This window comes from Stegodyphus dumicola, chromosome 12 (assembly GCF_044657685.1).
Source record: "Stegodyphus dumicola isolate Sdum_Otavi_A_Nest chromosome 12, ASM4465768v1".
NCBI classification, from domain to species: Eukaryota; Metazoa; Arthropoda; class Arachnida; order Araneae; family Eresidae; genus Stegodyphus; species Stegodyphus dumicola.
The window spans coordinates 101,979,067-101,991,238 of NC_140779.1; the positions used below are offsets into that span (position 1 = coordinate 101,979,067).

General features: G+C 30.2%; 1 protein-coding gene across 1 annotated transcript in view; it reads right to left on the reverse strand.

Moving 5' to 3' along the window:
• Sardh (Sarcosine dehydrogenase) overlaps positions 1-12,172 on the reverse strand; it is a 172,905-nt gene that overhangs the window by 131,887 nt on the left and 28,846 nt on the right. The window contains exons 7-9 of the mRNA XM_085806741.1: positions 10,692-10,897; positions 5,097-5,226; positions 1,555-1,732 (exon numbers count right to left, since the gene is read on the reverse strand). Of these exons, the coding sequence (XP_085662867.1) occupies positions 1,555-1,732; positions 5,097-5,226; positions 10,692-10,897 (514 nt within the window). The remainder of the gene's footprint in view (positions 1-1,554; positions 1,733-5,096; positions 5,227-10,691; positions 10,898-12,172) is intronic.

A 12,172-nucleotide genomic window follows, 5' to 3' on the forward strand; every position in this document is an offset into this window, starting at 1 on the left:
GAGTATTTTACTATTGGCATTCCTAAAATATAACATGTACAGTGGTGTGCAAATTAGTCTGAGCAAAAGATTATTTTTAACCATCTGTGAATGGCTGCTGCATATGTATGGCAGACCTTCCACAGAACTGCATTAAGCAAAACTCCTGTCTTGTCTGCAAATGATGAAATTTCACGTTCCATGAATAACACAGTTTAATTCTCAATTTTCATTCCAGTTTATGTCATTTCATAATTGTGATTATTCTGCATGCTGTTTTGAATTTTTAATCCTAAATTTTGGTTCCATCAAGCATCTTTGTTATTTCCTATTAGTCAAATTTTGATCTTTTAGAGTGTTTATTTCTTTCAATTTTTGCAATGGATATCACTCCAAGAATGAGCACTAAAGTCATTAAGATAAGTCAACATACTTCTATCTCTCCCCCCCCCCAAAAAAAAAATGTAAAGCACACCATTGCATAGGAATTAATCTAAATATGTGGCAGAAGGGATTAAACTACTAGTAAAGAAGAGACGTTACTATCTTGATGAGAAAGCCAAAAGAAAATTCATGGCTATCCAGTTTTGACACTGGCTCATTTTGAAGATCACGTGCATGCTTTTACAAATCAGTAAACAGTTCTTGAAGCTGGCCATTGCGTCACAAAAAGCAACTTTTAGATTAATAAAAATGAGTCAATTTGTAGGAAAAAATATTCAATATGAAAATTTAAAAATTTGAAAAAATATCCTTACTCAAACAAAAGTGTTCTGGCATTGATTTTCAATCACTGATACACGGCCCATTATTTCTGTCATTTGGTGCAGTGAGTTTTAATATATATATATATATATATATATATATGTATGTGTGTATATGTATGTATGTATGTCTACGAAAATTACAGAGAATAGAATACAAAATTACAGTCTGATGGAAATGGCATTTACATTAAAATCTTGCGTCATACCACAGCTCCAAGAATTTTGGAGATGTTTCCCAAATTATCAAAAACATATCCTTGAATGGTCAGGAAACTTACTAACCTCAACTCAATCATAAATCATCGGTGTCATGAAAGAAAAGCTGGAAACAAAGGGCAATATTTAATAAATTTCTCAACTTCCAATATTGTCAAAGTAGACTTGTTCTGATGTTACTGTCAGACAGATGAGATAATCCACAACATCTCAATTCATGCATGGGGTTCTATATTTTACCAAAGGTGTCAAATAAAAAAATATATATGTTCCAGTATAACTACTAAGGGATCTAACAGTTATAATTAGGTACCATTGTAAATATTATACCAGAAAGATAGAAAAACAACTATAAATATGAAATAAAACCTAAATTTTAATAGACTATATTATAAAATTAATTTAAAAGCTTTATAAAGTAGATTAGTTCAATATTTTTTTAGTCACGTTTACAGTTCTTTAACAAAAAAATTTGGAAAATACAATTTATAACAAACCTTTAAGAAATAAGACCAATCATGAGAAAGCAATCCAAGTACTTTGAAGTTAATATTAAGCATTACCAAAACAATTAATTTCAAATTAAAAATACCTAATATCATATCCATACATATCCAGTTCAGGTCTTCCCTTGATTACCCACTTTGCTAATTCTCGACCACAGCCTCCGCCAGCATTCATACCCAAACTGTTGAAGCCGCATCCATGATAAAAGCCACGAACGATAGGATCTTCTCCAAGAAGAGGCTTATGATCAGGAGTAAAAGATTCTAAAAAATATTTTAAGCAATTTTAATAAAATACTACATAATCATTTTACAGTAAAAGTATATAGTACTGTGGACATTAAAAACTTTCAATCAGTAATAACCACATGAAATTTATTCCATAAATTTTACAGCTAATAATCAAATTTATATCGAAAAATAAGCACAGAACAATACAAAACAAGTAAAAGGAAATAATTTCATCCTTCATTTAGATTCAACCATAATTTCCAGCATTGGTTTTATTAAAGGCAGAAATATCAAAAACTTATGAACATATACTTTATAATGATTTACTGCTTTATAAAATAATAATTAATGCATCTATAAAATAATTAATTTATATAATAATTATATGTACAAATTATTCTACTGATGCATTAATATTATTTTATAGATACATTTATATTCAGTTAGTATTTTATTACAGATTTAAGAGTATAAAAGGAATTGATTTTTCAAACTGCAGTGGACTTTTTCAAAACTTTTATTATTAAAGTCTAGCACAATTTGAAAAATATCTTGCAAGATTTATGTTGTCAAAAAAATATTTTTTAATTTTAAAATGTGCACAGTAATACAGACCTAATGTTACCTTTAGAACAAAGAAAATTATATCACTCTATTCTTCAAAATAGAGTGAGTGGATTTTTTAACTTTTTTATGAAATAAATAATGTATGCATAATGAATATATGCATAATAAATAATGTATGCATAATGAAGTCATTGAAAAGAAATACCTTTATCATAAGAACATATTACTTCAAAATTATTACATACATTGGAGCAATTCATAGTTAAACCAGATGAGGAAGGATGTGAAAAACATGAGGTAAAGATGTGAAAGATATATTTGCTAATGTCAGGGAATAATGTGAAATAAGAAGGGGAAAGGGATAAATATGCTTCAACTAAGTAAATACAAACTTACTCAGCACTGACAGAATTATGCCAAAAGAAGCAGTCTTGCAGTTTCAGTCCAATATACTTATTTTGTGAAAGAAAAGTTAAAAATATTACAAATAAGAACAAACATAATTCTCTTCCCGTATAGGAAATAAATCTGCCATGTAGAAATTATAACTCCACTTAGAATGAAATTTAATCAAATTTTGACGTTTCAAATGCCATAACTGGAACAATTTCTGGAACCTATTAAGGTAAGAAGAAAGCTTCAGTTTTTAGCATTTGAACAATTTTGTTATGGTTAGTAATTTTTGAGTAACATATTTCTATAATCCTGTTAGTCTATGTTCTTCTCCAGTGACCTCTATTTTTTTTTTTAATTTAAAAAAAATTTTTCCCTATCTAATGGGATCTGAATGAAATATTACAATACACATTTCCATAAAAAAGTGCTTAAGCATAATGTTTGAGCACTTTTTATAACAGATTTAAAAGAAATATAAGATGTTTAATTTAAAACAGAACTAATTTATGACACACACACTGAAAACCCTGTAAAACATATACAGATGTGTGATCTACAGCTTAAACAAGCAACCCGTTTTTGAATTCAATAACATGCATACAAAAAAATGCTGTGAATTTCAATCAATACAGATCTGCTAATTTAAAAAAATTAGAATTGAAACTTATTCTGAAATTAAGGCACATGTAATAAAATCATTATAAAAACCCTCTTTTCATGTCTTCTTAAAACTGTGAAAAGTACATAATTTCAATGAGATAAAAAATATATAGCAAAATTCTAATTTAAATTGGCAATAGTCCCTTTTATTCTTCATTTTAATTTATGTACTTTTCTTTTCTGTCTTAAAAATAGTAACTATTTATAACATATCAATCTAAACTGCATCATTTCAAAATTAATCTGCATCATAAGATCTTATGAATTGTTGCAATGCAGATACCTCTTATCCAATCACAGAATAAGATTTTTATTGAAACCTAAACCTTTTTTTTATCTCTCCCACACTTCTCTTGAATGCATCATGAACTGTCCCATGTACCTGCATCAAAGTAACATGTTGTTGTTCACTTCTTTACTTTTTTGTATTGCCCATTGCTTGAAGACGCGCTAAGCTATCAAAAATGTGGGATGCATATTGTGTCCGCAATGATGTGAATCAGATTATACATTTTAAGAATTAGCTTTATAATGATAAAAGCATTTTGAATCTACAGCTACTTCTGTCTACAAGTATCAACATTCTATCTATGTAACAAACCTTTCTCCAATCTATTATATATATACATATACTATACGTGTGTGTGATAATTTACAGGTTAGCAGTCATTACATTGATAGCATTTAGTGCAGAGCTGATTAGAGCAGATGAAACTAAGTCACCTTTTAATCATGGCCAAGAAAAAACTGTTGTGTAGATATGACTGGAGCAAAAATTACAACTCGTGTTTGACTACTTTTCATTTGTTGATTATTAAAACATCACTTATATTGAACAGGAAGAATTATTCAATGATACAGTTCTGCTTAAACGGGTACAGCATTAGGGATGCTACATGAACTCCTAAATTCTAAATATGCAGTTTACATTTTAGATGATAGAAAAAGAAGCTTAGGGAAGAGACGTGACTTTCCTTGACAGAGAAAGCAAGCAAATAATGTGTTAAAACTGCAGTAGTATTTAAGCCAGGAAAGTCTTTGTTTTAAACCTGAGAAGTGACTGGAAGTTTTTCACAATGCAGAGAAATTGCAGGGAAAGAGTGACATGCTGTATGGTGACACAAAATGGTGCAAAACATATTCATGAAGAAGGGATGAGTTTAATTAATTTTGTTTTAAAGGTCTGTTGACAATTGGTTCCAATTAAGTTTCATAATTTTGTTTCATATTTTATATCTTACATATATTACTATTATTAGTACATTTACAGCATAATATTATACATTATTATTTAGTTGTGTAACTTAATGTAAAAAATCATACACATATAAAAATAAATACATTAATACTCTACTTATTTTTGATATTAAAGCATAAATATAGACATTTTAAAATACAGAATCTGCCTTAAAAAAATTCCCCCTTATTTTTAGGAGAAGAATTTTTTCTCCTTTATTTTTAGAGGAAGAAACCAAAACATAATTAAAATTTAAGCAATGGAGTCTTTAACAAATATATGTTAACATCTAATTTGGATTGCATTGTTAAATGAAATTAATTTATAGAAAATTATGAATTAAAGAAATAACTGATTTTCTTGCATAAAAACAAACAAAAAGAAGCCTCTTATAATATATAAAATGTTTAAAAAGCCTCTTTGACAAGAGTATTTTAAATATTATTTTTATACTTAGATATATCCATTCTATCCCTATTGCACTTAAAACATATTCTGATTTAGCACACCACAAATAGCAATCTTAATTTCAATTACCTGGCCCACAGACAGTTGATTTAATGCCAGTGAATTCTAGTGCAGGAAGTCTGTGGATTGATTTTTCTATATGAGTGCCAAACACATTCCAGTCCAGTTCAAAGAGCCCAAATGCAAAATTCTTTTCTACCTATACATTACATTTTAGAATAAAATTTAAAATACAGGTAAAGAGGTAAGCTATATTTATAATCAATATAAAAACTTACAGAAGTATCATGTTTCCTCGCACATCCCCCCCCCCACCTTTTTAGCACTAGATTTTGGAAATTTTAAAAATACAAGCTTAATTTTTACCTTTCTCTATTGTATACAGTTTTTCCCTCTAAGATCCATTTACTTGTAAATTGTATTCCCTTGATCAGTTTTATTTTTAACTAGAGCCTTCACTTTGTATTTGCATTTTTGAAATAGCATTTTATCTGTTTTAGTTTCCTTTGCATTTATAATTTGAAATGTAGTATTTTGTGCAGATTCTTTGTTCAGCTGCCTAGATGTGGCAGGTGTTCTAACACTTAAGGAGCTTTCTAAGCACCATATTTCACCATACTTTTATCGTTTATGTTCCAGCTCATTGTAGACTGATGATGTGTTCAATCTTTCAAAATCCAGGTCTTTTGTTTCCCTCCTCCATTGTCCCTCTTGGGAGCTGCAGTCAAAATTCATTCATGAGATATCCATCAGATATCGGCTTGGTGCCACAGATCCTTAAAAACTAGTTAAGTGATGTTTAATCATGCAAACTTGTTTTTTTTAAACACCTTGTCATAAGTGACTTCTTATAATATATAAAATATCTATATTATAAGAATATCTTCTTCTTCAATACAGAGAACAGACTTTTTAGTATATACATTAGAAGAATATATCTGACTCATTGATAAAGAAAAATATACCACATGGCTGCATACATTCAAAATATTCCTTCAAGCATAATGCGAGGGAATGATTGGAAAAATATGGGGCAACAAAAGGTTAAAATGAAATGAACTCAGATCCAGGGCCGCCACCAAAGTCGATGCTACTGCCACCGAAGGGCAGAATTTAAGGGCAGAATAAATTTTAGCATTAAGTGAAGATCCAGCAGCAAAATTTAGGATGGCAAAATTTTTAGAATTTAGGGACTGAACTGGGCAGCAGAATTTAGGTGCAGCAAAACTTTTAGAATTTATGGAAGCACCGAGCAGCAGAATTTAGAACCTGCGAATATCGCAATCAGGCGGCAAGATTCCTAGCACCTATGCTCACATCATATACTAAAAGCATTGCTATGTACTTTTCATTCGGATCTACAGTACTCGTAGAATATACTAATTTCATTTCTATATAGAACACTACATAAGTAACTATAAACATTTCATAATAAACTAGATAACATGATATATATTTATAGCCTAGCCGAATAATTATACAATTTCTTTATTAAAATCCTGTACCGAGTAATCTGCTTTTAATTTACATGGAAAGTAATAATCAGAAAATACCCTGGCAGATGTACCACAATGTGTACTAAAATCAAGAGGTCAATTGCGAAGTAGTAACATTAATTTTAACTGATGAGAAGTATTGTATTTCCACGCATATGCTCTGTAATATTTTAGCGCTAGGTTCTGAAAATTTTTTAAATATTTGCATAATTTTCCCCTTCCTCTATTGTACACTTTTCTCTGAGAGCTAGATTATTGGTAAAACATTTATTATCTGAAACGTATTTTGCACAGATTCTTCTTTAAACTAATCGGACATGGCAGGTGTTCTCGCAAATACTTTCCAAACATGTGATTTCACCTTACTTCTGTTATTTACATTCCATCTAAATACAGTCTTATCTACTGCTGATGTAGTGGACCTTTTGAAATCAGAGTATTTTGATTTCTCCCTTGTTCTTCGTTCCTTCAATGTCTCTCTTAGGAAACTGTGATTAAGACTCATTCATCTGAGGGTGCCCCTGAGGCTTTACAAGGTAAATGAGAAACTGCATGAGGTGTCTGGCTCCAGGGTTCATACACATTTCTGCACACGGAAATTAAGTACTTTTAAGGACCATTAAGAACAGTTTAATAACAGAATTCACATCCCCAAAAGCGAAAAGTAGTCTCTTTATTAGAAAAAATGAATTTCGAAATGCTTATGTTTCACTTCTTGCTCAGAAACTGGAGTATCCTATCATTTATATTAGAAATAGAAACAAATTACAATCCATGAACCTAATCAAAAGATAACCATATATGTCATTGAATCTCCAAAAATATTCTTCCAAAATGCTAATTCACACTCAAAATGGCAGTTGTAAAAACAGACAGAAATTTCAAATGATTAAAATTAAGGACCTTCTGCTGAGTTTGGTCAAAATTACGGACTTTTAACTTTCTGAAGACAGCTGGTACAGCAGTTGTACCAGGAGAATGACTTTCTCAGACGCTGGCATTGGTACAACTGTCGTATCATCCATGCCCTCCCCATTTTAGAGAATCGCCTATCTGTAGATCTCTGGTTGGTCCATTGTCGCTGCTCAGAGTAGTCGCTGGCTATGCATTATATGCTCTTCTTATCAGTTTGGCTACATTTTGGCAAAAACCGCAGGTTTCGTCTCACGCCAATATACTTGAAAATCAAATAGAGGCTATCTCTTTCTCAATCTGTCTCATAATTTTAATGCTAATTATTTTAGTACTCACTTTTGCTATGATTAAAACGTCAGTGATTTTGCACGCTCTTTAAGCTTACCATATTTAATGTTTTTTAATCATAACAAATAAGAATAGATTAATATTTTAGATTTAATGCCCTTCTAGAAAATAGGTAAAACCGCTTTTATTGTTTACTTCCTTTTCATACTTATGAATAATAAGATTTTATTTTGACATTTTTTTGTGGAGTGCATAAAACCCTTAAGAACTGTTAACTCTTTCAAAGTGCTTCTATTATGTAGACAATTTTGTCTGATTTATCAGGAGATAAATAAGAGACAATTGTATGCATAATAGTTTTTGTGATTTTCATTCATTCAGTGATTGCTTTCAATGATTTTCATTGATTGTAAATTAAATAAAATCAATTTATCTTTAGACCCTCTTTTAGGATGAGATCTGCCAAAAAGTATTTAAATATCAGTAAAGCTCACGTTACTTCTAAATTGAATCAAAACATCAGTTACATTGTATAAAATTTCGGCCAGTTTTATTTGCTGAAATTCTCGTACTCCTCAAGAGATAAAGGGAATTCAAACAAGTTAATAAAAAAATATTTTTAAAAAAGATTGTTATTTTGTCTGTAATAAGATGTATGTCAACTTACTATTAAATGTATGAAAATTAGGACTGGATTACGGAAATGCACGTGAATGCTATCTGCTTAAGGGGATGGATGCTTTCGTGTAAACCTTTTTAAGAGAAAATTGCTCGCATTTACGTTCCTGGTGGAAAACTCCACATGTAATCAACCTGTTCTTCGGGTTTGATTGGATTAATTTTGTTCACTTACTGAATTACATCAAAGCACACAACAATTACCTGTATAAGGGGAGTTATGCCTTCGTGGAGGACTTTCTAAGAGAAGCTGGCTTGCATTTATGTTACACAAAAACCGTGAATCCAACTATTTAGCTGGGATTCAAACCCAAATGAGCTACAGGTGTTCAGCCACCTTTACCGCTCTACTGAAGAGCCCGTAAAAATATTGATAAAGGAAAAGTATTGAAATAACCAGTTTAATTTACTAACCTACATTTCTCAATCGACAGTACATAAATTATGCATATGAGGGGGATTATTTGTGAATAAATAAACTGTATTGCACTTTTCTCCACTATTTCATATTAGGATGGAATTATTGCATTTCAAAGTTATTTCTCATGAATTAATTTTGCTCCGTTCATGATTTTTGATATTTTCAAAGAGAAAATTCCACACTTTAAATAAAAAAATACATGAAAAGATACTTTATGCAAAATTTGGCATAAATAGTTTTCTTAATTTTGCTTTGAAAATATTCCAGGGTAATCATTTTCATTACTGGAAGAAATATGAAAAACAGATTTACTACATTGTGTCAACACCCAGTATGTCCTTATTCTTTTGAAAACGTGAAAGATTACTTTTTCTAAAATAAATTAGAAAATATATTATGTGCAAATAGAATATTCGTTGAAAATGAAATAGACTTCAACCTTTGGATACAACGATGGTTTTAGACGAAATTTCTACCTATGAAAAGAAATTGACGTATAATTAATTCTTCAGGAACATTTAAAACTGTTCTCAAAATTCTTTTGATGATTGCATGTATAGGTCACGGATTTTTTTTCTCTGCTAACATAAACAAAAGCCAATTTTACAAAGAAAATTCTCGTTAAAGATATACCTTCTTTGCCTGATAGTCCAATGTAATATTTGTTAAAGTTAAATGATTAAATGCAACCAATGTATCTCGGATTTTGATTTTTATATTATAATAACAAAATTATCGAAAAAAGCAGATTTAAATCTCTGTTATTGTTATGTAAAGCTTTATTATTGCTGTAAGTTCATCTCAAAATCTAATTGCATTGAATCTCATTCTAATCATCTAATGGTAATAAATATTATTATTATTATTTCATTAAATTAGTCATTACCATTACTTTATTAATGAAAATATGTTATTAAAAATCGCATTCCAGCCTGCAGACTTATAAATCTAGTCCGTATTTACTATATTTTGTTAAATTTTGTTCTCGCTTTCTAATTTCTAATACGAAAATATGCGAATATAAATGAAGAGTGAAAACAAAGTTAAAAAATTCATAAATTATTTACGAGATTGATTAGAAATAGTGAGTGAAATATAAACATTGCATACATTTTGTTGTAAATAAATTGTGCACTGGATATGCATCCAGTACTGCATATTTATTTATGCACTATTTATTTAAAACTTCATTTAAATGAAAGCAAAATAATCATAAAAAAATTGCAAATCTAGCAACCCCTCTACTATGGGACGTAAGCGTCCGACAAACATGTAAATTTTACTTCATCCATGGAGGGGGACTAACGACTTTTCTCATTAGGAAAATGTCAAAGAGGGGACAAAACTGTTTCAGATCGCGCCAGTCTGAAGGCTATATTATGAGAATTTCGGCCCAGTTTTAGTAGGTTAAGGACCAAAAATCGATTCCAAAAAATCTAAGGACTTTTAAGGACTCTTAAGGACCGTACGAACCCTGGCATTCAACGACCGTCAGATACCGGCTCAATATCCTTCAGATAGTATAATATTAATACTATTATCTATTCTTATCAGAATTTAGATTTCTTTTGAAGAAATAATATTGTGATAATTACCAGTAATTTATCCATGACTGCTTTTCATTTGTTATGTTCTTACTGTAACTGTGTTCTTCAGAAATAGATTACTCACATTTTTCCTTCTCAATTTTCAAATAATAAAATTAGTTTAAAAAAAGGAGGGGAAAATATGCAAGGGAATAATAATATGATAGTTTGAGAAGAAATTACCTTTGTTTTAAACCTAGAAAGAAACATTCATAATAAGCATCTGCAATCAATTTCAAAATTTTGAAATCATATTTACAAAAACATTAAATATACATACATTTTCCCAGAATATAGGATTAGTTTCATAACCACCAACTGAAAGTGCATCCCCTTGCAAACGTAAATATATAGAGAGATCATGATCTCGAACATTTGGCATATTTTGTACACCTTCTATTCGATTTGTGACAACATATGCATGTTTCATAGCAATTAAGGGAACTTTTACTCCAGCCATTTGTCCAATGTATGGAGCCCAAATTCCTGAAAATTAAACAGAATGGAAATTATTAAACATTCACACATTTTAATATCAAATAATACACAAACTACAGTAAAACACATTTATGCATAAAATGTTAATGAAAAACACATTAAAATTTCTCTGCCCAAAATAATTAGAACTTCAGATTTACCTCCATAAAATAGAAAAAAGAAAGAAATACATAATACATACAAGAAATTTCAAGTATAACTAAGTTCTTTTAAAACAAACACCAAAATTATAAACGAACACTATGCAATTACATCTTTGATTTTATTTGTTTGAGAGAATTACATTTAAATGTTGTGAAAAAAGTTGTTTAAATTTTGCAGCATTCAGACCTAGGTGGATGACTGTAGCTTCTTTCATTTATTTTCATCTTATTTACACAGACATGGGATTGATGATACAGATTTTCCACAAAAGCATTCAGTTTTTTTTTCTTTTTTTAATATAAAGCTACCATTAAATCTTAAGTTGAATATTAACTCATTTTAAAACTAGTCTGCAGTGTTTCTCTTCTATTTATTATTATAAAATATAAATAAATCTGAAGTTCAAATTATTGTAATTCAAATTTTCTAATATTACTGATTTCATAGCATTATTTATTTTGGGGTCATAGTTACAATACTTCTTGGACAATGAAATATAAGTTTTATAAAAATATTTGAAAAGTAAGTCAAACATCCAGAACGTATCAAATTTTCACAAAATATACAGAAACTTTTCTGTCATAAAATGTAAGTAAATTTAACATTCACCTTTAATCAAATAAGTTTTTTAGAATATTAAATTGCTTAACAATAAAACTGGTTAATACAGTGGTACATTGATATACGAGTACCCTAATATACGAGTGTTTTGAGATACGAGCCACCGAGTGAATGATATTTTGCTTTGAGATCAGAGCAAGATTTGAGATACGAGGAATCACACACTACACCTCTGCACACGACCTCAACATGCGCGTGCTTGTTGGTGTTGTGTGCAGCGTCTAACACTTTCTCCCACCTCAGACTAGACCAAAGTCTGTGTGCTTGTTTCCCTCGTTTTGGAAATAGACCCCAAAGTGTCAGTGGCAGAGGAGATTGTTTCTCTGGGAAAATCCATGGGTCTGGAGGTGGATGAGAGAGATGTGAATGAACTCGTCGAGGAACAGTCTCGGGAGCTAACAACCAAGGCGTTACATGATCTACATTCGCAGCAGCATACGGTGGTTCAACGAAAAATTAGTTTTGAAGAGGAGCCAGAGATAGAGGAGGTTATCCCTA